Source organism: Lasioglossum baleicum, chromosome 4, assembly GCF_051020765.1.
Source record: "Lasioglossum baleicum chromosome 4, iyLasBale1, whole genome shotgun sequence".
Taxonomy (NCBI): domain Eukaryota; kingdom Metazoa; phylum Arthropoda; class Insecta; order Hymenoptera; family Halictidae; genus Lasioglossum; species Lasioglossum baleicum.
Window position 1 is genome coordinate 11,310,316 of NC_134932.1, and position 26,495 is coordinate 11,336,810.

The window sequence follows — 26,495 nt, forward strand, 5'->3', positions numbered from 1 at the left end:
AGAGGCGCACACGAGCCAGAGTAACACGCGAATTGACGTTGCACGTGCAACGCGTGCCAGTCTGTTTGCCACGCAGTCACGTCTGCGAGCGTTTATGTTTGTGCAACGCAGCGGCCGCGTATAAGCAGCAGAACGTAAGCCCGAATGGATTTTTGTGTCACCGAATACGCTGCAATAATAAAGCGATAATTCCTCTCTGTCGCGAAGGGGATACGATCCTCGGGGTCTATTTTCGCAGACCGGCACTAAATTTAGACACTTATTTGGCTGTACCTTTCCACCGATCCATTGCGATTATGGCTCTCGGCTCTCTCACTCCCGAACAACTATACGGACTATTAGGTTGTTCGGAAGGTCATTTCGTTTTATCGAGGGAAAATGAAAGCCAATTCTTCACAATCTAGAATCAATTTAATCTTTATGCAAAATAACATTTTTATACATCAATTGCAATCTACAGGAGAAATTACTTTCCGAACGACCTAATAATAATTCGAGAATTGAGACTTTTAGCGTCAGCTTTAACAAGAAAATGTGCATCTTTGCTAGAACGAACAATCGTCGCCGGCCGTTAAATTTTCCCGGCTCGGTTTGCAGTCGTAAAATCGCGGGGGCGTCGAGGTGTCCAAAAGAGTGTATAATTTTCGATCTTCGGGGTTGGTCGTAAAGCCATCACACGGCGTGGCGTTTCCGGCAGATCGTCGATATTCTGGTGTGCGTGTCCATCGGCGCAATTTTAGATCCTTGGCCCATTGTGACCAGCGAAACGTACGGCGGAGCAAGCGAGCGGTCGCAAGCCGCAGAAACGCGATGATGCTTTACGCGCTGACGCGGCGCTGTCCGTCACGATGGGCGCCGCAACGTGGTTCACGGAACCCTGGCCGAACCCCCTGGGCACCGGGAATATATATCTCCGTTTGGATTACACTGGACTACCAATAGGGTAAACACAAACACACACCGGGCCGTGGATCGTTTGGGCACCGGGGGAGTATAGGATGGGGTTACGGGGGTGGAGAATCGTGTGTGAGAGAGAGAGAGGGATGAACGAGTAACAGTGTGGCGTTTTCGGACAAGGATACAGGACAGAGTACAGGCCAGGGGGATGAAACGAGAGGGGAGTACTCGGTGGAAATGGCGGTGCGAGGCAGAGAGGGTGGGGTAGTTTTCAGGGGGTGGTTGAACCACGACGGGCGGGGTGGCAAAGGGGGTGGCCAGAGAGGTCGACGCGTGCGGGCATTGCGATCCGTCAGAGCGGGTAAACCGAAAACATAAATTTAATAGGTTTCACCCCCTTCTTCGAGCTTTATGGCGCCACCGAATTTCCCATTAAATAAACAAGCGCCATGTTCATTACGGGGCACCGGATCTCGACCGATCGTGGTGTATACGCGCTGCCCGCTATCGTAGATTATGCTACGTAGATGCATCTAGGGCTTAGACCGCAGCTTGCGGTTCCCGGGATACGTATGGGTGTGCCGTGGATGGGCGACGAGCTACGGTACCCTCCTCCCAGTCTTCCCAATTGAACGTAAGGGAAACGAAGATTGCTCAGTTTTACCAACCCAGAACGATACCAACCCCGGTTACTCGACGTTCTTCCGATAAATTATTGGTCAACGAAATTTTCACAAAATTTTCACCGCTTTCGTTGCGTGCTGTTTTTTTTAGTCTCATTTCCGGGAGATAAAACTGCGAGAGGATTCCCGAAATTATGCAATAAGGTTTCATCGGGCCTCGGGATTTGTCGTTGGAATGCGCGCGGAAGCATCGGCCCGCTCGCAAATGGGCTCGTTCGAATTTTGGAACGAGAGCCATCGAAAATGGCCCGGTTCGATTTCGAATTTCGCGTTCCTCTCTCCTTCTCGCTCTCTCTCACTCCGATTTTTCTCGGTGCTTTTTTCCGTCGGCCTCCCCACGTGCTCGTTGCCATCGCGCGGCACGCGTAATCTCTTTTTTCACGATGGTCTCTATCGGAAACGCATAGTCATCGCGCGGGCACGGACGGGTACGCGAAACACTGTAACTCCTGCTTGCTGATAATTAGCGCATCCATCAGCCACAGCAAGCCGCCAGCTAATGCCGATCGTACGTTATCGTTATCACAGTCTCCCCATTTTGTCCCACCGCCTCTCTCTCTCTCTCTCTCTCTCTCTCTCTTCCTCTGCCACCCCTGCACTACCCTCTCCTACAAACCCTCTGCCATCCCCGTTCCGCTGCCGTACACCACGGACCCGTCTATATTTGCGTGCGTGGTCCGTGCCGCGACCCACAACCAGCGACACCATCACCGTACCCCTGGCTAACCACCCTCGAACTCATCCCCTTCTCCTACAACCCCCCTCGTACCACCTTCTCCACCGACCGTGTATCGGCAGGCAACGCACGAGCTGTCGATACGACCAATAATCTAATAACCAGTCACCGGCAATGTGTCGTAAGTCACCGGGTCTGCAGATTTTCACGGCGTTCACCATCGCCGCGAACCAATAACGCGTCGCAGACCCACCCCCTTCGGCGCCACCCACCCCTTTGAATTATCAATTCATCGAACCTCGAGACAGACGAAAGAAGAACGAGCGGGACCGATCGGCGAACCACCCGTCGTCGTCTCGAATATGAGATTTCGATCCTGATTTATCGCCACCGACTACGTCGACGTTCGCATGTTGTCTGCGGTCCAACAAACAATTTTTAATATTGAAATCCGAATGTGAACTGCGCACGCAAATTTATTCCATCATGGAACGCCTTTAAGATCTGTATATCATGTTTCTTATTTTAATATATTGATATTAAAATTCATTCAGTCTCGATTTCGTCAACATTTTTTTTATATTGGTGAGTGTTCCATCCTCCCGCTTTTCCGTGTCACCTGCCACACAGATTTCATCGATCCCCAGCAAAAAAGATCGTCGGATCGTTGTTCAGGCGATTTTTCTAAAAATCCTAGACCCGATCGAATTACACGGAGTTACGGGATCGAGATAGCGCGTGGTTGGCCGGTGCATGCGCGCATCTCACGGCCGCGGGCCGCCAAATGATCCAGAACACCGGTGGGAATTGGTTCAGCGTCCGGCCCGGGGGTGCAAGGGGTTGCAGGGGGGTGTGTGGAGGATTGGGTGTGCGGAGGGGTGCAGGGTAGGGCACGGCCAGCAGCGGTGGCAGCGGTTATAACTAACCGAGCTGATCTACGACCTGTTTAGTAGTTCTATATCAGCGCTGCACCATGCTTCGGTACACGCAATCGAATTGCCTCCTCTGCCGATAGTATCTGACTTAAGTAGGTAACCATCGCGCGTACGGCGATCACGCTTGCGCTCGCGCTCATGCTACAGCTAGGCGCTCATGCTAGCGCCGTCATCCCCGCTGAGACGCATAAATAGCGGCCATAGAGAGACCGGTGCACGTGCGCAAATAACTGGAATATGGATGACAGAGCGTGCGGCCGGCCCGGAAAGAAGTTGTTCCTAGATGCTAGATTGCTCGGACCAATACGTTCGTACCTCTCGACGCTTGTAAACGCCCCTCTTCCTCTCTCTCTCCGCTATGTATCTCTATCCGTCTCTTTCTTCCTCTTTCTCTCGGTGTTTCTCTCTGTGTTCGCTACCTAACTCCCAGACCGGCAACATTATACTTTCAATAGGGTTGCTTTACGATCGTGACTAACTAGCCCGGTTACACGATAAACGAGTTAATGATTGATGTAACCGAGGCGATGTAATTCGAGCCGCCCGGCCGGCCGGGCCCGAGGCTATGCAATTGATTACGCTATTCTGTTATTGCGACGAGTGTTTCGAGAGCGACCGGCGGCGCGACGCGCGTCCCGTCGCGGCGCGCATAATTGCCCGTTTCTGCCCGGCGAGTCGTTCGACAATTGAAATTTCCCATTTCGAGCAATTTGGTTAATCCTTTTCGCTGATGATCGCGTGCATTAACCATGTCCCCCCGGTAAATTAGGCGGGCAGCCGCCGCCGCCGCCGCCGTCCCCCTCTCCTCATCGACCCCCGCGATCGATCAATCGTTATCGCGTGTCGCGAGCACCGTCGAGGACGTGTGTCCCGATTGTCTCTTCGCAGTCGTCTCGCGATCTAGCGATCTAACTGGTTGAACAGACCGGTTCCTGTTCGTCGGTTAACCCGGCCGTTTTCGCGATTTTATGGACGCCAATTTATCGGCGTTCCGTGAGTCCTGACAATTCGTCGATCGAATGCCCTAAACCCTCGGTCGGTTGCTTGCTCGCTCGCTAGCTAGCCGGCTTAGCTACCGTGAATACGTCGTGACTGGCTAGCAAAGCGAGATGGAGGATAGTTGTCCGTTCGAATCGTTTACCCCTGTTGATCAGCGACCGCGGTTGGTCAAACGATCGATAAACCCGCGGCCGCCGATTAACTATTCATAGCGAGACCGAATGACAAGCTAAATAGACACCGGAGCCCAAAGATGAAGCACCGGATTAGATCCGACTCTACCATGGTCCGCTTTACCGAGCTCACGGTAATTGTACAGCGTAAGAAACGTTCCCACTGGGACTGCCCGCAGAGCTCGGACACAGACGACGTTTTAATTCCTCCGTTATCCAACAATCTTTAACGCACCGTGGCATTTTAACAGAGAAATATCTCTCTCTTTCTCTCTCGTAGCCCCGCAGAAGACCAAAAATGTCCGGCGTCACGCGACTCGGGAATTGGTACGAGCTACATACGACCTCTTATCTCCCTCCCTCCCTCTCTCTCTCTCTCGTTAGCATACGTTAGCCCTTTCAAAGCCGGCTGCGCCTATTGCTCAAATAATGGCACAAGATTGGCTCCGTTTTTCAGCTGGAAACGTTCGAGTTTACGGCACCGTCGAGATGGAACGACCAGAATCATCGCCGGAATTGGTACCGTCTCCTGAAATAGGCGAGGGACATTTCAGCCGGGCGTAGTCCGTAATTATTACTGCGATACTTCGCACAAATGCCAATTTCCGGGGCCAATTTCTTGCGAACGAAATCGGAAAATGTTCTCTCTGCTTGTTCGTAACCATATCGTGTCTTGTCGAACGGTTTGGGAATATTACTGAAAAATTGATAGTGACGGCGACGAAAGCCCGGGGAAACGGAGCACAAGAAAAACAAATCAGGTTCGACGGAGCGTTTCTGTCAGGGGAACGGTCGTATCGTTATTCTCGCTTCGAGATCGAATGCATAATGAGGGAAAGGAGATTAAACGCCACGCGTCGTCGAAACACGGCCGGGCATTTGTCGATGTCTAATAGAATATTAACGAACACAATCCGGAGCGTCCGTCGAGCGGCGTGGCGTCGGTGCAGCACGGAAAACGCATTCAGTAGCTCATCGATCGACGTTTCATCACGGACATGGGATTGCCATCGAAATGAAAAACAAGGTGCGAGTGGTAGGAGGTGAGAATCCGAGAGAGGGGGTGTTAAAACTGTACGGGGAGACGAGACTGGGAACGGTGGGGGGTCGACGTCGTTAATTGTTGAATCCTGTCCGATCGGCGAGGATATTTTTAAATATGAATCCTCGATCTAGAAATTGAACTATCCCGATAGAAAATTGTGTTGTCCGACCGGGAAATATCGTCGGGCCGTCGAATGGCTAAGTACGATTTGTGGCTTCATTTATGACGGTACCGGGGGCCCCCGGAGTTACTCTCGTTTGTTCGGTTTTAAAATGTTCCCGATCGATCGATCCTACCCCGCCGGCATTATATGAAACCGAGCGGGGGAGGCGACGAGGGGGTTGCTTAAACAGTTGGAGGATTTACGGTGTTTCGCGTGCTCGGTGATCAGTTTTTCGACGAATAATTCAAAAGCTGACGCCTCTTATTATATGTACGCGCCCGCGTCCTCTTCTCCGCTACCCCCTGTCGAACCTACAACCCCCGAAACCACTCCTCGCGTTGTCGATCCTCCACTGATTTATTCGATTCGTTCCCGGCGAATTTGCTCCTCCCCACTTCTGGTTCCGACCAAAAATAAAAAGGTAAACACGGAATTTTTCTTTGTTGCAGGTAAGGAAGATATTGCTAAGCCGCATTGGACATGGTTGCAAGGTGAGTTGTGCTTTCTTAAAACTTGTTTAAGAACGCTTCGTACGCTCGAGCTCGACGCAACGCGGCCCCCGGCATGATGGCGTCAACGGCTCTTGACGCGCTCGCTGACCTCCCATCTTGGAAAACGTAAAAATAATAAAATTAAGTCTCCCATATGATCGAACGTTCGAGAACGGAAAATAAAAATACAATTGATGACAGCTGGCGAAATCGGCGAATTAATTTGCGCGCCTGATAATATTGAAACAATTCCTCGTATTTATAAAATCTGTAGAATAAATGTGCATTTTTGTGGATTTCAATCGGGGATCGTTCCAGATTAATACTTTTGAGAAATATTTTATCGATACATTTATTTCGTCGAATGTTTTAACGAATATGGCATTAAACCATATTTATTCATTGAATATCATTCATTATATTGAATATTCCATTGAAACACTTTTATTGAATTTTTATAATCCCATTGGAGATTAATTCATTCTGAATATGATTAAAGACTGCAGGCAGCATTAACGGATCAACTAAATTTTTATCGGGCTCGATTTCTCGTGGACGATGATCGGAGCGGTACGCGTAAATTCGCTGTGTGGCGTAGAAAAAAAAACAGAGTTCGTTCCGAGGTGTGGGTCAGCGTGCGCGTTAATTGAACGCTGTAACGAAAGCCGATTGAAATGATCGTGCCGGTTGGATCGACACCGAGGCCTCGAGTCAATGAAGCCCTTTGCCGTTGGTCGACAGCGAGGCCCGAGGGGTGTTCGAACCGAATTCCGAAGTTTCGTGCCGAATTCGGATCGTGCGTGTCAGAGGTAGATTTATACGGGGCGAGGCGTGCCCTTGCGCAGATGCTGCGGGGGTACCCCTCGAGTTTCCTCGAACTCGGTTCGGTCCTAAGGCATTCTCGGCCGACACGGGAGGCGAGCTTCCAAGAATAAAGAGTCGTGGGGTGAATTTTCATCGTCGGAGTCTCCCGGCTCCGAAGGATCGCTCCCTCTGTCTCCCCAGGAACTCTTTCCCTCGCCACGAGAAACGAGAGACAGAGAAAAAGTAAGAGACATAGAGAGAGAAGGATCGCGAAGAACAGCTGCGAGAGCGTCTCTTGACGACGCGACGGGAGGAACGTATGTTTCTCTTTTTCTCGAGAAACGGGAGAAAAAAGGGAAGAGGCAGGTTCACCGCGAGAGAACGTGTAGCGAGATCCCGTTTGGTTTTCGGGGGAGAGAGAGAGAGAGGAGATGGGGACAGAGCCAGCGGAGGAGACAAGAGGGAGAGAGAAAGAGCATAAGAGCGAGGAGGGAAAAGAGGGAGAAACAGAGAGAATACAGAACGATGCCTTCGAGGGTGATCAATAAATATTGGCTCTCGGGGGTGAAATTGGGGTAGCCGGGTAGGGCGACGGAGGGTGAGAGGAAGGACAGTCGTGCTGCTGCGGTTGCCGCCCCCTTTCCTATGGCACACGACGTATGGCAGATATAACCACTTGGTATAGGCAATGGAGAATCGCTCATGGACCGTAATTCCCTCAGACTTTCTGATCGATACTCACTTTAGGCCATCCGGGGCTACGAAAAACGCGGAAAGGCGGCTGGGAATCGCGAGAGCTCCGCCACCGCGTTCGCGGATTTACGAGGGCGAACTGGCGAAACGGGGAAAAATTCGATAGCGCCGCGACAGTTTCGCGCATCCACCATCCGCCATAAGTCGAATCCTATATGGAAATTCTCCGTGGGATAGATGTAGCGGCCGATATCAGGGCCAAACGTGTGCTCTCGCGCGAGCGCGGACCTCGATTCAACGGGTCCTGTATTCCCCTGATTGCACACGGTCCCTGTCTAGGGATTTCGTTCCGCTTGTTCCCCTTGTACGCACACGGTGAAATGATTCGCGAGCTCCCGCAGAGAGACTGAGAGGAGAGAGTGGGAGAGCGAGGGAGTATCGGTCCCGTTAATTACCCGGTTAATTCGATACCGAATCACCGCTTCGAGGAACGGCTTCGATCCGATCCTACGAGAAGGATTAAAGGGCTGAGGGATGACGGGATGGATCTCTCCGAGGGTCGCTCCGAGTCGATGGACCGCATGATCGAAGCTTCCATGGCTTATCCCAACGCGGGGCGTTCGACTCTTTGTCAGCAGATGCTTTTCATTAGACGGACGTTTTGTTAGGGGTTGCTAAACGTCAAGGAAGAGAAGAACAACTTCTTTATTGAAAGCAATTGCGGCTAATGACCGTCGTTACTATCTCTAGGCTTTGTGTCTCTGGATAAGTTCTTACGTCTTCTTGTTGTTCGATTATGAGCAGCTGGGAGGGTTGGATCTTATGTATTTGTTCATTTCAGGGGTGAGTTACAACCCTCATATTTCCCTTCTGCCCTTGTCTTCGTTTGTGTTTGGACAATTCATTACTACATTTTTGTTGCTCGACTGCGAGACTCTGAGAGGGTTAACTTTTGTTTATTATTTGATTTTGTTATTTTATTTCGAAATTTCAAGTCATTTAATTTGGTGTACACTTTTAGGATGGATAAACCACCCCTAACTGCATGCCTCTCTTCTGTTTTTATAATATTTCTGCAAGCATTAGCATAAAAGAACCGACACAATTATGATAATGATAGTAATACATAGCAACAGTTTAACCTTTTTAATGTTGTAAAAAATATTCTTATTTTAATTTCATAAAAAGTTCTACGATCATGCATATGGATATTCATAGTTTTTAATACATTCACAATTAATTTCACTCGTGTTTCTTTCTTTTAGTGCATCTCAAATTACATGCAGAAAAAATCCTACGCGAACAAATTATTCCGGCCCATAAAGATCATGCATAGCCCCGAGAAAAAGAAGTGTTCTCCTTCAGTAACAAGATTCGAAGGGTCCTCAAGGGTTGTAAGACCGAGTCGGATTAATTCGCAGCAGCTAGAGAAATTTCGCTCGATCCTTCTCCCAATTGTCTACGCCATCTTCCTGTCTCCGCTAAATAGAAATCCTCGTGCCTTGTCTGTGGAGAGGTTCCCGTGAATTCGGTTAGAATTTGGATGAGGAAACTGGATGCTTCCCGAGGCGTGAAATGGCTGCGTTAACCGCTTGCACGAGCTGAAACCCGGCGCAAGGAAAGGGGCGGACGCTTTCCTCCCCTTCCCCTTTCCATCTCCGCAAGACTCTCTTCTCACTTACTCTGTTGCACTCCCGCGGCCCGACTCTTTCTCTCCGTTCCTCTTCTTCTATTCTTTTCGGAGCTTCCGGCCAGAGACAACGTTGTTTAGTAATACTATGCTTCAGACTGCACCGGAGGGCTGTAATGGAATTTATGAGTTTCGGGCTTTTCCGTTATTCTTTACGGGCTGCCCCGCCATGATGGTCCTGTTAATCACGCGGCGATCGTATCGGTGCTCTTTTTACATTTATATTAAGCTCCGTTCTCGCGGCGAACGTTATCGTTGTTGCCAGCGCGTAGCGTGCCCGACACCTTATTTACAACGTCTCGACCTGCACGGAGCCAGAACCTACAGTCTTTCTCCGCTTATGACAACGCAACGAATAACAATGGACAGTAGAAGAATCTCCGACGCGAGAAAGAGAGCGAAAGAGAGAGAGCTCGAATACGCTTTATCGCTCGCCATACATTCCATTACCCCGTTATTGACTTTTTCCCGAGGATCCGAAGGCGTGTCCCAGGATAAACAGCTCTGCAGACTTTATGCACCCTCGCTCTCGAATCCATCCCCCAAATTTATTAACTATAAATTGACCAGAATGTTATCCCATTTGAAATTCCCGCGGATATTTCACGCCGAGCGGAATGAACGGGCGGATTTGCCACCCCTTGAAGACGCGATTTTCTTTTTTCTCACCCCCTCTGTTTACCCTCGTTCTCCACACTCCGGCCTTGTTTTGCGGGGGTGGTATAGAGGCTCGGAGGATTTTCGGGCGGTTCGAACACGCGGGATAAGCAATATCATCGTCCAGATCTCACCGAGAGGTATAAGACGGGAGTTATGCGAGCCGCTATGCGCGAGGGAATCGTAGATCAGCGGCCGGGACGTCTGCAGGGACAAGGCGGACGTGAACGAACGAAGAACCACCGCCATCATCCCGTACAACCCCCTTTCGTTCTTCCACGACCCCACCTTTCTTCCAAACCAACCCCCGTCACGGCCCTTCCACCATCATCCCTCTTGCACCTTCTGTGCTCCCTTTTATGTTCTCGCTCTCTCTCTCTCTCTCTCTCTCTCTCTCTCTCTCTCTCTCTCTCTCTCTCTCTCTCTCTCTCTCTCTGTGTGTGTGTGTGTGTGTGTGTGTGTTTCTATATCGCCATGTCTCTCTTGCCTGTGCTGGTAGACCAGAGTATCTTTCTCTCGACGACGCGATGCTCGTATCGCGATATCTTCGAGACCCAGCCAAGGGTCCTCTGTGTCTACGTGTTTGTCTTTGCACGTTCGCACAGGTTGCTTCACAACAGGGGTCTTTCACCATCTCTCACACGCTTTTACGGCAGTGTATAATGGTTAATAAAATAAAACATAATTTGCGCCCATAATTATGAAAGTGGTCTAAGTGAAAATTGAAAAAAATGAATTTATCAGTTATCATGTAATTTTTACGATATTGTGAAAAGTTAGATAGTGCTTGTTACTTCAACATTATATGAAATTCGTTTATAGATAAATATCTCCATTCGAATTTAAATATCTCGAAACAAGAAATAGATATAAGAAAAAATAGATTACGAGGAAAGGACCCCAAGTGTCCGACTTCGATTTTGATAATTTTTTGTGAGACGATGCTATATGGATCCCTAATTATGTATGCAAAATATTAGGAGTAGTTACGCAATAGTTTTAAAGATATAAACAATTAAAATTTAAAAAACTGCAGCTCAAATCATGGTATATCAACAAGGTATGAAACTTTAATTGTTTATATCTTTAGAACTATTGAGTAACTACACCTAATATTTTGCATACATAATTAGGGATCCATATACCATCATCTCACAAAAAATGATCAAAATCGAAGTCGGTCACTTGGGGTCCTTCCCTTGTCAGATTACTTTCATAATTATGGGCACATTGATGAACCCCGAATAAAAATATCGAGCCCCGGAAAGATTCTAAAGGGATTACAGATTACAGCATGGTTTTCCCTGGTCCCTGACTTATGGAGCACCCTGTAGAGAGGATCGTTTCGTACACTTGCAGCGAATCCATGGTGTCGCGCGTGTCCGCGATAGAGCGCGCGTTGTATATCATCGATAGTATACCTACGTAAAATGCCAAAGGGAGCGGATAAGGCGACGCGGGGAGGTCCGAGTACGAGTGTACACACAATACTGGGTGTGGCATCCAGGCTGAACTATTATTTTACCCGACGGAGGTGTATTATGGCCCCGCGAGACGCGAGGGAGAACTCGAACTCTCCTCGACACACGCGCGTGTAATTCTTTTCCGGCTGTGGAATAATCGTTCGCGGAATGTCACCGGTGTCAACCTCCCCTCAATCTCACTTCTCTCCTACCACGAATCCCTTGATTTAACCTCCGCACGTTCCTTGGGGTCGAAATTTCCCATTTCGGGTATGACGTGCACGTGTCGCCAGGGATAGTTTTATTTAGTCTCCGGTGGTGGCGTGTCCCGGGATTTCGTATTTTTTCGCGAAGAGACGACCCGTTTATCCGGAATAGTTAATAAGCTTAGGTAATTGGCCACGGATAAGGGCGGCGTTCCCGTTGTAACGAGAATTAAGAGCAGCGAATGAGCTGGTTCCGTCTCGTGGTAGTGGTTCTATCCTATTTTTTCGCCGGCGGAACGTGAATTAAGTCCCTTCGCTATCTTCAGTCCCCGCGTAAATTACACCAGCTCCATGGAGAGAAATGGCCGCTTCTCTTCTTTTCTCCCACTACTACCTCTTGGTCGTCTCTCTATACATACCTTTCTCTTCTCTTCTCTCTCTCTCTCTCTCTCTCTGTTGCTCTCCCACGATGGTTCTCGTTCTCTATTTATCCGTCTCTTTCCCGCTTTCTCGTTCTCTACTTTATTTACATATAGATACGAAAGCCATTCAGCTGCCGGGGAAAAGCACTTCCCTTTTTATAGGTTTATTCGTTCGGCATCGATAAAATTTGCCGCGAATTATCGCCAGCCGAACGCTTCAGCTAATTTCAATACACGTCCGTTCGTTCGTTCGTTGACTTTTCTTATCTTGGCAGTGTTCTCTTTCTCGTGAATTTTTCAGTAGCCTCGATATTCGCTAGCGGCGCTTTGTCTTCGCCAATATGATAACCACTGGGAGATATTGTTCTTGCGATGCTGCACTCCTATATTGGTTAATGGCCATTTCTGTAGAATTCTCGTTCCAATAAAATTCATTATTTAATTCGATTCCTTTTAAAAAATGTCCCAGACGAATTATTTTACAAATCGCATAAAATAAAATCATATTCTGCGTAGAAAATGCGACAAAGAACAATTACAAAAGATGTACTGATGCTCTCGGCGCACTGGTGCGATCTAATTTTACATCAAAGCAATTTTGCAAATTGAATTAAATTTTCGACGTTTCGATCTATGTTTAGATTATTTTCAAGAAAAATAATAACTGCATTGTGTAACGGCATGAGAACAGCACGTGTTTCGTTGTTCCAAATTAGTTAAAATAATTTCATTAAGCAAACGCAGTTATTATTTTTCTTGAAAATGATCTAAACATAGATCGAAACGTCGAAAATTTAATTCAATTTTGCAACATTGCTTTGATGTACCACTGCGCCGATAGCATCAGTATATCTTTTATTAACAATTATACGATCGATATAAAAACGAACATTTAAAGAACAATAACATTCTACTAAATGCAGTTCCAACAGCCAGAGTGTATCGAGGAAATATTTATCGTGCACCGAAGAACGCGCGTCTTAGCAATATTGCCCGCTAATTCGAACCAGTACGCAGCGTGCTAACTTCGATGGTTCCAAAGGGTTGTGCGCATAACTCGAAACGTATTATGAACGCAAACATAAACATCCCTTGGCGTTATCAGTTGTCGGACGCCGGCGCGCCGGATATTGTCGCATCCTCCGTTTTGCTCTCCCTATTACGCGGTGCGGAGCGAGACACAAACGGCCGAATACACAAAACCCCCGGCCGAGAACACCGTAGAGATGGTGCAACGAAAACGCAACAAGATCCTTTAATGATCTACGATCCGCGAGATACAATCGGAGCTTCCTGAAACTGAGCATCGAGCAGTTGTAATCTATTATTTTTTCGCGCTCGCGCGCCGGTAATCGATCGAGCTGCCGGCAGCTCGATGATTGCTTCGGCATTTAACGATCACCGTCGAGCCCCTCGCTCAAAACGAACACACCGATAAAACGATTATAGATTTATTACTGTCTACCTGGTAACGGTGTGTACTTAGAGTACCGCAATTTCATTGATTTTCGCTCGTAAATCGTTTTTGCCTCTTCACGGTTTAATAGCCGCGTAATGGCCGCCGTTTCGAGCGGGAATCGTCGCGGGGCTTTCACTAGCCTTTTAATTCATCCGTGTCGGAAATAATTGCTTCGATCATTCTATCGAGAGTTCGTATATAAGGCGTAGAAATTCATTCTGAATGAAGCGACAGTTTTCCGCAAGAATTTGTAGATATGGTGCAAATAAATGCGCTGCTTAGAATCATCTTCCTAGTGCTTCGAAAATTGCCATCGTGCCGACACTATATCATCATAAAAATAGCGGAGAGGTTCCCGAGACGTTTACTAACGGTCTGCTAAAATTTTCCAGGGCGGCACAGCCCGATTTCACTTTAACGGTTGTTGCCTGTTTCCTTTCGAAGAATGTTTTATGTCTTCGACAAAAGGGACTCTGACTTTTTTATTGCCCCGAAATTGCGGCTGTGCCGCGCACCTTTGCCCGGGCCGGGGTGGCTCGTCCCGAGGCCTGTAAAAAGCTTCGAGACTAACTTTCCCCGGTGAAAGTCGCAACCTCCCCTCTAATGGACACCCCCACAGGATACTTTGTTATTTTTAAGGGAATGAGAGAAAGACGAGAAAGAGGCGAAAAAAAGCGAGGCTGCTTTCGGGTGAAAGTTTGGGACGGTGCCCACGATGGTCACAGTTTTTCTCCTATTCCGGATAGGATCTTTTTACCGGTCAGCTTTCTAAATTTCAAACGGCCCGGGAGTAGCTCGTCCTCCTCAAGATAAAAACCTCATTTCGTGTCCAGATAACGTCCGAATATTTATCGCCTTAATTTCAAAACACCTTCCCTTCCCTTTCGGAATCGACCGATTCCCATCGTGACTCTTTCCTCGCAGCTCTTTTTTTCTTCTCTCTATCGCTTTGACTTATCTTCGCGCGTGTCTGCCTCTCCTCTATCTATGTATCTAGCTCGTTGCGTTTCAGTTTCTTTGCTTTTGTGCATCGGTGACGAGAGGGACGATGCTCGGCGACCGCGCGCCGCGTACACGCGGAGAACTATGAAAACGGTCTCTTAAGTTTCTCTCGTGTACACAGACATTTAAGCATGGTCACGGTGATGCCGTTTTATTACCCGTAACAACCACATCGTAGAAACCTGGCGAAGGACCGGAACTACCTGCTGCACCTTAACCTTCCTCTACAATGCAAATTCGCAGCGAGTCGGCCGTCGACTTAATTTCCGAGATTTTTCAACCGACGACGCGACGCTCGGCCACCGAAATATTCCGGACTGCTTAAAATCATTCTACGCGACGTTATCTTGCGGGGAGAACTTTCGTACGACGTCGTAGGGGATGTGGTCGAAGAATAACTTAACATGTATGAGCTCTCAAAATTGCCTGGACTGGTTTTCCAGCTAAAGAAGTCCAATCTTCGTTCAACTATTTTATGTGCATCAAGCTCCAGTAATGTTGGTAGAGTCAACAAATAAGGAAAGTCGGAAAGAAGGGTGTTTGCGGCAGCGCGAAGGTGGCCATTGTCTTGGTGTTTCCGTGGCCGCGATCCTAATTGAATTTCGTCACCAATTAAAACGGTCTGGAGGAATGCGGCTGGAAATGAACGCGGCTATCCCGTGCGGAATCAAGTAGAAGGATATTGCACCGGACGAATGGGTGCGCTTTGCGAAGGGTGTCGAAGGGTGAAGGGCGAAAGGGCGAAGAGCCGGCGTTGGGGCTTGGAAAGAGTTAAATCGAGGCCGGGTGTGCGGGGGCGGCCAGCGACGAGCAAATAATCGAGTTTAATTGCAAAACCGTCGGCATGATTTAATTACGCGGCGCCCGCGCAGTTAGATATATATTATGTACCATCCTCGTGTACATACATACCTCTCACACCCTTTCGCACCCACCCCCTCCTCTACAACCACCACTTCGAGCAGATACGTAATAATAAGTGAAGTCACGCGGCGCACGAGCCCGTATATTCGTTTCAGGTATCGAGCAAAGATATCGAGGTAGCTTTCCGCGCTATGAAAACGAAAAAAGAACCGTCGAGCTATTTCTCTCTCTCTCTCTCTCTCTGCTCCCCTTTCCACTCATTTTCTAATTTTTCCGCGGGGCGAATCCGGGAACGCTTCATCGCCTCGCAAATGACGTTTACATATTTTACGAGCCCCCGGGATCGAAACGTGAAATATTCACTGGCCCGGCCTTCACCATGATTCATACGAGCGAACTTTTATTACCCGAGCGCAGCACGCTGATGGCTGAGTTACCGCTGTTCTTTTCGAAAAGTCGTTCACTTGAAACTTCCTGTATGCTATCCGAGACTTGTTGAAGTTTTCAGAATGTTCTCGGGACTTCGTAGACTTCGCGTGCAACTGCCGGACTTCGTAGATTCGGAAAAAATCGTGACGCTTCTCTGATCATCGTTTCACAAGCTCCGAGGATCTGGGACACCGAGGTTGCTAAGTGTGTCGGAGATATAGACTCTTCTATCAGCTGGGACAAGGTTCAGAGCCGGCTCTAATCTGTTCTGCATGTTTCCAAATCATACGACACCGTTTCCGAATTAAAATCTTCGTTGAGATCTAACTAATCTGTTTTGTATGTTCTCGGATCGTGCGCGACACCGTTTCCGAATTAAAATCTTGGTTAGAAGTCGAATAACTTATCTCGTCTCATACATAGAAATTAGAGGCGGGTACTCGCTAATTTATTCTTGGATTAAGTCGGTGGTTTCTATTCGAGGGGTCTATGTGTGTGGAGATGGACGCTATGCAGAGACGACTAATAAATCTTAGATTTTCAGAAAAATTTAATCAATTGCACGATACAGGAGCTACGACATCGATTTCCTTTTCTCATAATCTTGACGTGTTAAGAATAGTACAATAATATTATTGAATTCAAATGCTTTTACTGTTCTATATCTATCAAACTACCCTGAACTACAATTTGAGGAAACGCGAGAGTTTCCAACAAAAATCGTGATGTTTCATCGCGAAAAGCCGGTCGAAAAGCTGCAAGGCTAAAAAGAGGGCATCCGATGCAATGAATTACCGGCAGCGTCGACAACACACGCTACCCAGGATGGCCACCAAATTAAAATCTCCCTTACAATTGAAAATACAGAGAGCGGAGAGGAGTGTGTGGGTATCGGGGGAGGGCAGGAAATTTATCTGGTCCCGTCGATAAAAATTAGACTCCGGTTCAAGAAAGGGCTGGCCAGCCAATTAATTCTGTCGGCGGAGCACGCGCACTTGAACTCGTTAACGATTCCGCGTTTTTCGGCGCGAGTGGGATTATCTGATGTAACAAGAAGGCGGGGGCAGAAAGGGGGGAGGGGATTCCTTGAGGAGCGGAGAGGGGGGACGGGGAGGACAGGAGGAACTGCATTTTTGCATTCCCACGCGAGTTTTTGCGCGCACCGCCTCGCCGTCCCGTCCGTGGCCGTTTGTGTGCGCCTTGGATCTGCATAAACGTGTGCAACGTGGAAGCGCTCGGCCCCGAAGAATATCGCGGGAGATCACGAAAGAGGGAACACGCCCGGAGTTTCGTCGAGTGGTGGACTCGTTTGCACCGGTGCATTCGAAACCCGGCCGTATCACGCGGCAAACGTGCCCCTCTCTCTCTCTCTTCCTCTTTCGTTCTATCTCCCTCTGTCATTCTCTCTTTCTCTCTCTCTCTCTCTCTCTCTCTCTCTCTCTCTCTCTCTCGCCGCTCCCGCCCCTCCTCACGAGCCCTCGGCCGACCCGTTTCAACCCTTCTTCCAAGAGGCGGCCTTATCTCTGGTTGGTTTTTGTCCGACTGCAGTAGCATGGCAACACGCGATGCAACGTTTCGCGCGAGACCAACCTGCGACAGGAGATTTCCGGCTGATATCGTTAGCCCGTAGCACGCGAGCACGCCGAATCCCCTTTTCCAGACCTGAACCGAGATTGATGGCGCCCGCATCCAGGGCCCCGATCCGATTTTATGAGCTGTTGACGACACCTCCCTGCACCGGGACAAGACTCTCCCGGATAAATAGAACAGACCAGCTACGAGCGAACCGACACGCGATCCCCTTTTCGAGGACTTCATTTTTACGGGGACGACGACCGGCGATCATGATTCAACCCGGGGACCTGCTGTGCCCCTGTTGCTCGCGGCTGGGAACTGCCGAATTCGCGAATTGCCGTCCATTGCTAATTAGCTAGACGATCGAGCTCGATTCATATTATTGGAACAGCCTACGCGCTTTATTCTCGTTGACTCTGTCTAAAACATATTTCTTTATCAAATAGGCAAGGTCAATAGGTACACTCCCGTCCATAAGTCAGTAATACGGTCTTATTAATTAATTCGCCGCCTGAATGTAAGAACTAGGTAACTTACAATTCTTAACTTAACTTACATCAGTAATTTACTTAACTAAACATAAATAGAAATCTGTATTTATTTTTTATCTACAGTGAACACTGCTCACTAGATGTCGTAGATTACTTTGATAGGTGTTACCCAGTATTTACATTAAATTCTACTGGATTTTTTCTTTAATACGAAGTAGATAACTCAAAATGTCCAAATTTCAGGCGGCGTTATAATTTCTCTTATACCGAGTCCCTTTTTATTTTTCCACTACGCATACTCCTAAAATTCGGTATTAAATGTGTAATACAATCTAGTTAATTATATTTTTCTTACGAGTATACATCATATCAAATTAATAACAATGATAATAAATTGTCTAGACATTTCTTATCTTCAAATCCGCCGTAAAGTATTGTTCGGAGCGCCAACAATGTGTTCGTCGAACGCCGCACAATTAACGTTACACCGGGGAAGATCGTTTCAACGGTTAACGAGGTTATTAATTACACAGTAGCCGTGCAAAAGGTGTTTCTTTCTTTCTTAATCAAACCGACGCAAGCCGACGTATCTGAAACGCATCCAGAGTTACTCAGTCCGAGAACCGGAGATCCATGCCGATTACAAACTACAAGAAAATGTAATTAACTTCGTTCGCTTACGAACGTCATGGTGTTCTGATATCTCAAGTAAACCGGTGACGTCGCTAGATGATATCGCCATGCTGCCCAGTGAAATATTGAAAAAACGCTTAACGTCGCGCAAGCGGCCATTGTGTGTAAGCTTGGCTGGTGGACGGGGTTCTGGCAGAGGGACGATACCATCAGCAGCATTTTATGTACATGGCAGCCGATGCTTAAGAGCTCTAGATATGTATTATGGTAATTTGATTGTCATAAGACGCGCTCGGAGGACTCGCGTGTAAAAATTAATGAGTACCGACGCCAAGGTGTAGATATCACGCCCCTTGCAAGAAGAGCGTAATCGCCGGAAAGATGGCCGTGTGCACGCCAGTCACAATCCTGAAATTTCGCGATTTTAGCCTGGAAAACCAATTTTATCCCGAGTGGCTTTCATTGAATTTACATTGCTTTCCGAGTGTCCATCGATTGCGAAAGTATCGATCCAATTGAACGAAAAATGATTGTTTGAAGTTGTCCTGGTTGTGGATGACCAACAAATGTGAATAATCTTGTAAATATTTTCAGAAGATACACAGATAACACCGGTTACTATGAGCCAACTTTTTCAGCCGGATTTCGCTTTATCTTCCGTGATTTAGAGGTTCCATTACACTGTCGCTGAATGTCTCGATCAGCGACGCCCGGTGTAATTTGACGGGAGAATTAATTACGGCGGGATCGATCGGCGGTTACAATCGACAGTGGAGGATCGCGGGCGTAGATTAGATCGCGTAATCATCAGTTCGCCGAGCATAACTTGGCCCGATAGTGGTTCTTGCTAGCGTAGCGGAGGCTTTCGCGCATCGTTCCCGGGTTTCGCGAGCGTAACAACGTGCTCGGGCCATGGCAAAACAGCGCGTAAAGTAACGCCGGAGAATTATCATCAGCGGTTTAACAATGGGATAACAAACGGACGCCTCTCGAGTTATGAAACAAACGTTCTCGGGATCTCGGCGGGAAATAACAGGAAAACGCGAAGACGAGGTTTCTCTCTCTCTCTCTCTATCTTGAGGATATATCCTCGTGGCGTTTTCTTTTTCCCCGAAGTATGCTATTATTTAAAAGCACCGGTTCGCGGCTATCAACGACCTCTAATGGATCTGTCGCTAGACGATGGATGTAGCCACGGGCCCGGGAGGAGGCCAAGAAAAGCCCAAGAAAAAGAATCGAGAGGAACACTGTCTCGGAAACGAAATCTATTGCTACCTACGCCCAAGCGCAGTCAATGGTACACTGTCTTTTCTGTCTTTCCTGTCTTGCTCCTTCTACCAAGGAACGCATCGACATTGCTCTCGAAACCGATGTTTCTTTATCGATCGGTTTAAATTACCAAGTTTGAGGCCGTTTCCGACTTCGAACGTCTCACGAATGCTGTCGAGCGAAACGGCCGCCGTTAATCACTCAGCGTTTCCAGAATTTTTTCGAAAATACAGTAAGATAAACGATAGCCGAAGAATTTCAATTCGACTCGTAATGGAGACGCAGGAGATGTAAGAGAGAAAGGATTCTGCGATGAAGTCGTTCTAGGAGAAGCCGACAATGGCGGTGAACGTAACCTCGAACTTTAAATCGCTGCTTCTCGAGAATGAAATCGCGGGGAGTAGGTTCTTTATGCAGTTGCGCGCGATGCTTGATTGTTGTAAATGTGCGAGGTACAAGAAAATGTACCTTATCCTTGCTGCGGGAGATTCTAGACAAGAAAACGGTTGTTTCTTTTATCTGGAACAATGATGGAGCTTGTAGTACTTTATTTTTAGTGGTGGGGGGAAAATTGTTTCGTGTTCAAAATAGTGGTAAAGCATGTTTCTGTACTTTATTTCGTTACACTTATATTTTCATTCTATTTCATGCTGTTATTACTGTTTACTATCAAAAGAGAAAATTGTAGCTTATGTCTCAGTTTGTCGAATTCAAACCTGCCTTGTCACAGATATCAGACATTGGAAGTGAACGTCTGGCATCAATCACCCGTCGATCATCGTCTTAAAAATCGTGGATCGATGGCGGTCGGGCAGCGAATATGAGATAGCAGGCTCGGCTGGTGAAAAGCCCATAATGTATCGGGTTTTTCATTTAGGCGACGGTAATCACCGTCCTTTCGGTAGCCGTAGCCGTTATTCCGATCCTCTTTCCCTCTGATCCTCGCTCTCTCTCTCTCTGACTCTCTGTCTCTCCTTTTTTTAGACCGTCCGCGCGTAAATCGGCGGTAACGGCGATAAACCTGTGAAGCTGTGAACGTCCAACATTTGTTATTGCTCTCGCGTGTGAAGTTTGATATCCTCGTGTGCACACGCACATATTAATCCCTCCCGTGTAAGCATATGTATGCGCGTTGAATGCAAAGGACGATGTTGCCTGGCGCTGGTGGTGGTTTGGTGAATCGCGCGCCAGGGGGATGGCGAATGTGGGGGTTGCAGGGAGGAACAGATCGGGGGGAGGGGAGAGACCAGGAGGGAATGAGAGATAGAGAGAGGATACAACAGGAGAGAGAATGAAGAGAGTGAGAGAGAGAGGGTTAGGGGTGGGGATAGGTGGGGAGGCGGGGGAAGGGCGTGCGCGCCTGCACCTCATAAACTTAAACCCTAATTAACCGGCGCTACGGCTACTGTTGCGCCCTACGTGCGTATGCTTCTCGTTCGTACACACGAACGCACTTTGTCGCTTTTCCCTCTCGCTCTCCTCTCGACCCTCCTTTCTACCAAGCTCGTTCGTTTGCGCCGGTATTCTCTAGCGAGAGACGCGATGTTTATTGCTCGACTTCCCGTAAATTAGCAAAGCCGCGGAGTTTCGACCGCGAGGCAGACCCTGAAGACGACCAGACGGCTTCTTGGGATTCCTCGAGCGGCGGGGTCTTCGGAGACCCCTGCTGCAGTCGCCAGAATTATTTCCTCGACGGGTGTCATCGAGTCAAAAAGATTCCATCTCCTGATAATGTAACGTTCATAATTGTTTACATATGCACTTGATTTAAGATCGATTTCTGTCACTGATGAAACCAAAGCGAAAAAGTAACGACGCGTCGTCGTTACCGTTATTGATTGCGGCTTTCAGATGTTGATTAATTGCGAATTGGAATGTGACAGTTGACAGAGAAAGACGTTTTTGTAAATCTCAGACGGAAATTTGTGAATATTCAGACGAAAGATATACTATATCTTTGATCCTACAATTCTATTATTAAAATTTATTTTGTGTTAATACCTTTGTTCGTACCACGTCTGTATGAGTATTTCAACAACCACATTCACGGTTTTAATCGATCACATTCTACCAGGGGCAGTGCTTCGCCAGATAGAAGCTCTTTTACGAAGTGCAGATTAATTCTCCAGATAAAAAGTCTCAGAGCCAACGCACTGATGAAAGAAGTAATCTTGATGACGCTTTGTATGCTCATAGTCAGATTCTTCGAATATCTTCGCTTCGTTATCGTCGCTTCATTGTCGCGAAGTACGCTGCACAGTCTTCATCCACAGCGATGAACGATCCACCTCTTGTAGATCTTTACAAAAGCAAGACGAAAAGATCTTGACGATCCTCGTCCCGTAAGACAGGTTCTCCGAATGCCTTCTTGAAACTTCGTTGCAACAACGAAGCGCTCGATGCGAAAAGTGTTGCCGCTAAACGTTGCGATTAGCTCCTCGGCAGGCAGGTTCGCGGAATTTCGTAAGTGCGATCATTCCCAGAGGCGCTGCGATTGAGGTATAAAGTAATCATGTAGAACAGTGCGCGCCGTACAAGCAGCACACGCTTCCCGTTGCAGCGAGGGAACCGTTCGAGATTGGTCTGAATAACCTCGGAGGGTAGAGGAAGCTCTCTTGACTGTCGAGGTGAAAGCGAGACGAATCGGTGGCGAGGAAATACAGGCGGCGATCCTTATTTCGGTTGGGAACTCATTGAGAGTTATATCGGCCGGGCGGAAGTAATTTTTGCCCGTTTTCGTAAAAGCGCGAGGGTAATTGCAAAAGTTTCGTTTCGCGAACTTCTGATACGAGTTATTAAGCAACTTCGAGCGATTTATGCCCGGTTCGTTCTTTCTTCTTCTTCTCTCTTTATTTATTCTTCTTTTTTTTTTGCCTAGTTCCAAGTCACGGGCTATATAAAGGCGAGAAAGAGAGCGTTATATTATTTCGGGTTCTCCGCTCCTGGAAAAAAGTTGTTTCTAGATGATGACTTATTTTCAACATGTGGCGCCTGCTCGCTCGCTCTCTCTGGGCCCTGTTTCCTCTGGAGAAGTCGGTTCTCTGGCATATGTGGTATCGTTTCCGCGCGATTTATTTATGATTCCAGAGCCCGGCTGTCGCCGCCGCGTTTGCAATGTTGCTCTCAACACGCGGAGATTTACGGAATACTCGCAAAAAAATAGTCTGCCGACATTAACCCCCCCCGGATTACTGTTCGAGCGATTTCGCAAAGCGTGTTCCACTCGGCTCATTCCCAGAGTGGCGATATTTCGTGGTAAGTTCCGGGGCTCGTGTTACATTTTAATCATCGAAATTTCCCCGTATCTATCCGCGATGCATGCACCGCGGCCAACATTTATTACGGATCGGTTCGCGTTCCCCGAGCCGTTGCCACGTTTTCGTTGCAGTGCTTTTTCCTGTACCGACTCGTGGGCCCCGCGTTTATCAAACCTTTTTATAAACACTTCATAAACGTTCACGGTTTGCCGCGCAGACTACGGACACATGCCCGATAGATGTTACCGTGCGAGCATCGTGAGACTGCACACACCGAAATCGCCGAGCACCCCGCCGCCGTTCGCGGTGAAACGTCTTGGAACACGGGAAACCGCATAATTCCGAGGCGGCCGAGATGTTTCCCGACACGCTCCGCTCGACCAGAACTGCAACGAGCATCCAGTATTTACGGTTATACTCTTTCGATGCCATTATGGCCGCCGACACGACACGGCCGATCGTCTTTGTCATGCTTTCGCGTACTCGATGCGAAAGGGTTATTAATTTTCGGAGCGTGGGTCGGAGTCAGTTTTGACCCAGAAAAATTGACATCCCACAACAATGAAAATCGCAACAAGACTCAATTGAACTATCTCAGACCCATTCCAGCCTACCTGTTCGCACATAACCGACCCAAACATCCGCAAAACAAAGTCTGCTCCGAAAACAATAATTAACCCGAATTCCCTGGAGTATAGCACTCCGAAGTGATCCTTCAGGTGGCCGATGCTCCATACAAACGAAGAAACTTCCGGAACCCTGGCCTGATCCCGGGAAAGGGGTCTACCTGACCCGAGGTGCCATAATTCCAGCTACCTCTCAGCGCCATATACTAATTATTACTCCGCTAAATACGGGTCGGACGTACGAAATCCGGGCAGCAGCAGCCTCTGGTCACATTGCTGGCTCACACATGCACATGCACACAGACGACACATCTCTTTCTATATATGTATACATGTACAAAATATATATATATATATATCCACACAGGATAGAAGAAGAAGAAGAAGAAGCGCACGCGCGCCATGACATCAGCCGGAACGTACCCAGAAATCGCTCGGTTCCTTGTGCACGTGGTTTCCTCGCGGGTAACGAGGTTTCCGATCCGCGACACTGGACGTCCGCGCACCTGGATCCGCGTGGATCGTCGAGATGGATCTTGTGGATCGCGATCGACGGGTAGAAAATGGAAATAGAGCCGAATGTCCGCGACCGTGGGTGTATCCGAGGCGAGATGATCGCCTGGACGGCGTCCGACCTGCGCAGAGCTTCGCTCTTCCTCGGGCAACATGGCGACCGAACGAGAGAGAAAGAGAAAGGGAAATAACTCGATCGAAAGAAAGAGAGAGGAGTATGGGAGTCCCATGGTGCTGGGCGAAAACCGGTCGATGGAAGAGCGTGGCGCGTCGATCGTGCGCGCTTCTTCGTGGCCTCGGCGACCAATCCGATCCAGACAAAGGTCAACATGGCCGTCGTGCCGCCGCGGTTTCGGTGCCCGTCGTTTCCCTTTGTATTTTCCACGGTGTCCACGACGATTTCCCCGTAAACCTGCCGCGCGATGACACCGCAAACTGGACATCCACAGTGGTACGTAACCCGGACCGCAAAACACCTGGACATCTCAAGCTAGCATCACAGCCCGAGATGCATCCCTGCACGGAGCCATCTTTCGACTCTTTCCCACACGTGTGCTCCCTGTGACTCGCATTCCGGTTAGGCTGCTTACCAAACACTCCTTCGTCGAAACCACCCGTCGGATTATGGCTTCTTCTCGAGAGGCTCCTTTCCACTGTGCTTTCCCTGAAGATGACGCAACGGTGTTGCTTACGCATCGTGGATACTCTCGGCGTCGTGGTTCTGTTTACATTCGCTTCAGGTTCATGCGCATGACCAGTTTCAACCACACTTTTCCCAGTTGTTGTTTTGTTTGTTACGAGATTGGCTTTGCTTTTTGTTGGTAGGAGCTGTTGTTCCGTAGACGCCGAGAGGTTTTGTGATATTTCGCTGTGCTGTCTGTGCTCGCTGTGCTCATTATTCCGGTGGTTCCCGTTGAATATTCATTCTCAGCTATTTTTGTTCGGAGTTATTCGCTTTCGTGAATCATACGGATTTTGTCGATTTTTTATTTCGCCGCAGTCCACGCGAACCCTAAATGCTTGAATATCTGTGAACTCCAGTCCTGTTAATTTTTGTTTGTGTGTTCACGAATCGGGGACGAGTTAAGTGCCCGTTGAACGACTTCGGACTCACTATTTTAGATTGAAGAAAATGAGCAGAAACGACAATTCTGAAGTTATAAATTGTATCAAAAATTTTGCCACTGTTTATACTTCAATTAGAAAATACAATATAGCGGAGACAAAACAGGGTGGGTGCAATGTTTACTCATTTTCGAAAACCATAAAATTTCGAAGACAGAACAACGTCCATCATAATTAACCGCGCGCTTCACCCACATCGGAAGCGCCGTACTCCAACGACATAAAAAACCACTGCAATTTTTATCGCACGAAGTACCCGTAATTATTTTCACCCAGTTTACCCACCCCGTGAATTACCATATTCTAAAGACTGAGAAAAAGCCGGTCGATCCAACTTTTTCAAGCGTATCGCGTCAGATGATGTTTCGAAGATACAACACGTCGGCCACCTTTGCAACCTCCGCACCGTAACGCATTATATTTCATAAAAATTACAAAGTACGTACCCTTGAAATACCTCTTAAACCCGTGCAGAAAATTACGGGAATGTATTATAAGTATCAGGCGAAATGTAAATTAAACGCGGTTGCTCGACTTCATTTACGGCTTTAAGCGGCCGCTCGCGCTTCGTGCTGCTCGTTTTTTGCTGGCCGCGCGTGAAGTCCGTGGATGCGTTTTGACCAACCAGTTGAGTGCATCCTGCGCACGTGCACCTTGCACCGGGAGCCTACTTATTATGACACCTCTCAGTTTACGTTTTCCTGTGTTCATTAGCGAAAGCGTCGCGTTACTCTTCCGTTTAACCGGCGAATGACTGTTCCGTATCTGTTCGCGGGCTACAAAAGCGTTCATTCGGCAGATTTTATTTCTTCCGTCGCACGCCTCTTCGCGTCCCGACTATTATACCGTTGTCCTGTAAATAATCCGCGACTCGTCCGCGTTGAGAATTATTGTTGGAATTGCGCGGGGACCGTTGTCGTGCTTCCTGAATCCCTGAAAACGTAATTACACCCGGCGTTTCGTTCGGATATTCAGATTTCACGCGTTAAACGCGCGTCCATTAACGGCGCTCGATAAACGGGGCCGGCCAGGTAGAGAGATTGACAAAAAATTCCCTCGTCAATGCCGGCCAATTAACGGTTAAGCATCGTGTCGTCGGCATTCGGGCCGGCTCTGGTCGCTCGTTAAAAAAAAAGCCGAGCAAATTAAAATGCGCGGGCCGATTCGATCTCGTTTTCGCCGTTAAAGGCAAATGTGAACGATAATTGCGACACTACGGTTAATGATCGCGACCGGGGAATCTCTCGAAAAATGG

At 48.0% G+C, this 26,495-nt stretch overlaps 2 protein-coding genes across 3 annotated transcripts in view; both read left to right on the forward strand.

The window, feature by feature from the left end:
• Ubx (ultrabithorax) overlaps positions 1 to 26,495 on the forward strand; it is a 178,104-nt gene that overhangs the window by 63,788 nt on the left and 87,821 nt on the right. Inside the window, exon 2 of one of the 2 annotated variants that reach the window (XM_076422357.1) lies at positions 6,021 to 6,062. The exons of the other annotated variant lie outside the window; for it this stretch is intronic. Within the exon in view, the coding sequence (XP_076278472.1) occupies positions 6,021 to 6,062 (42 nt within the window). The remainder of the gene's footprint in view (positions 1 to 6,020; positions 6,063 to 26,495) is intronic. 2 annotated transcript variants of the gene reach the window in all.
• Positions 16,829 to 26,495, forward strand: part of LOC143208191 (uncharacterized) — a 33,547-nt gene continuing 23,880 nt past the window's right edge. Inside the window, exon 1 of the mRNA XM_076422359.1 lies at positions 16,829 to 24,566. Within this exon, the coding sequence (XP_076278474.1) occupies positions 24,132 to 24,566 (435 nt within the window). The 5' untranslated portion in view covers positions 16,829 to 24,131. The remainder of the gene's footprint in view (positions 24,567 to 26,495) is intronic.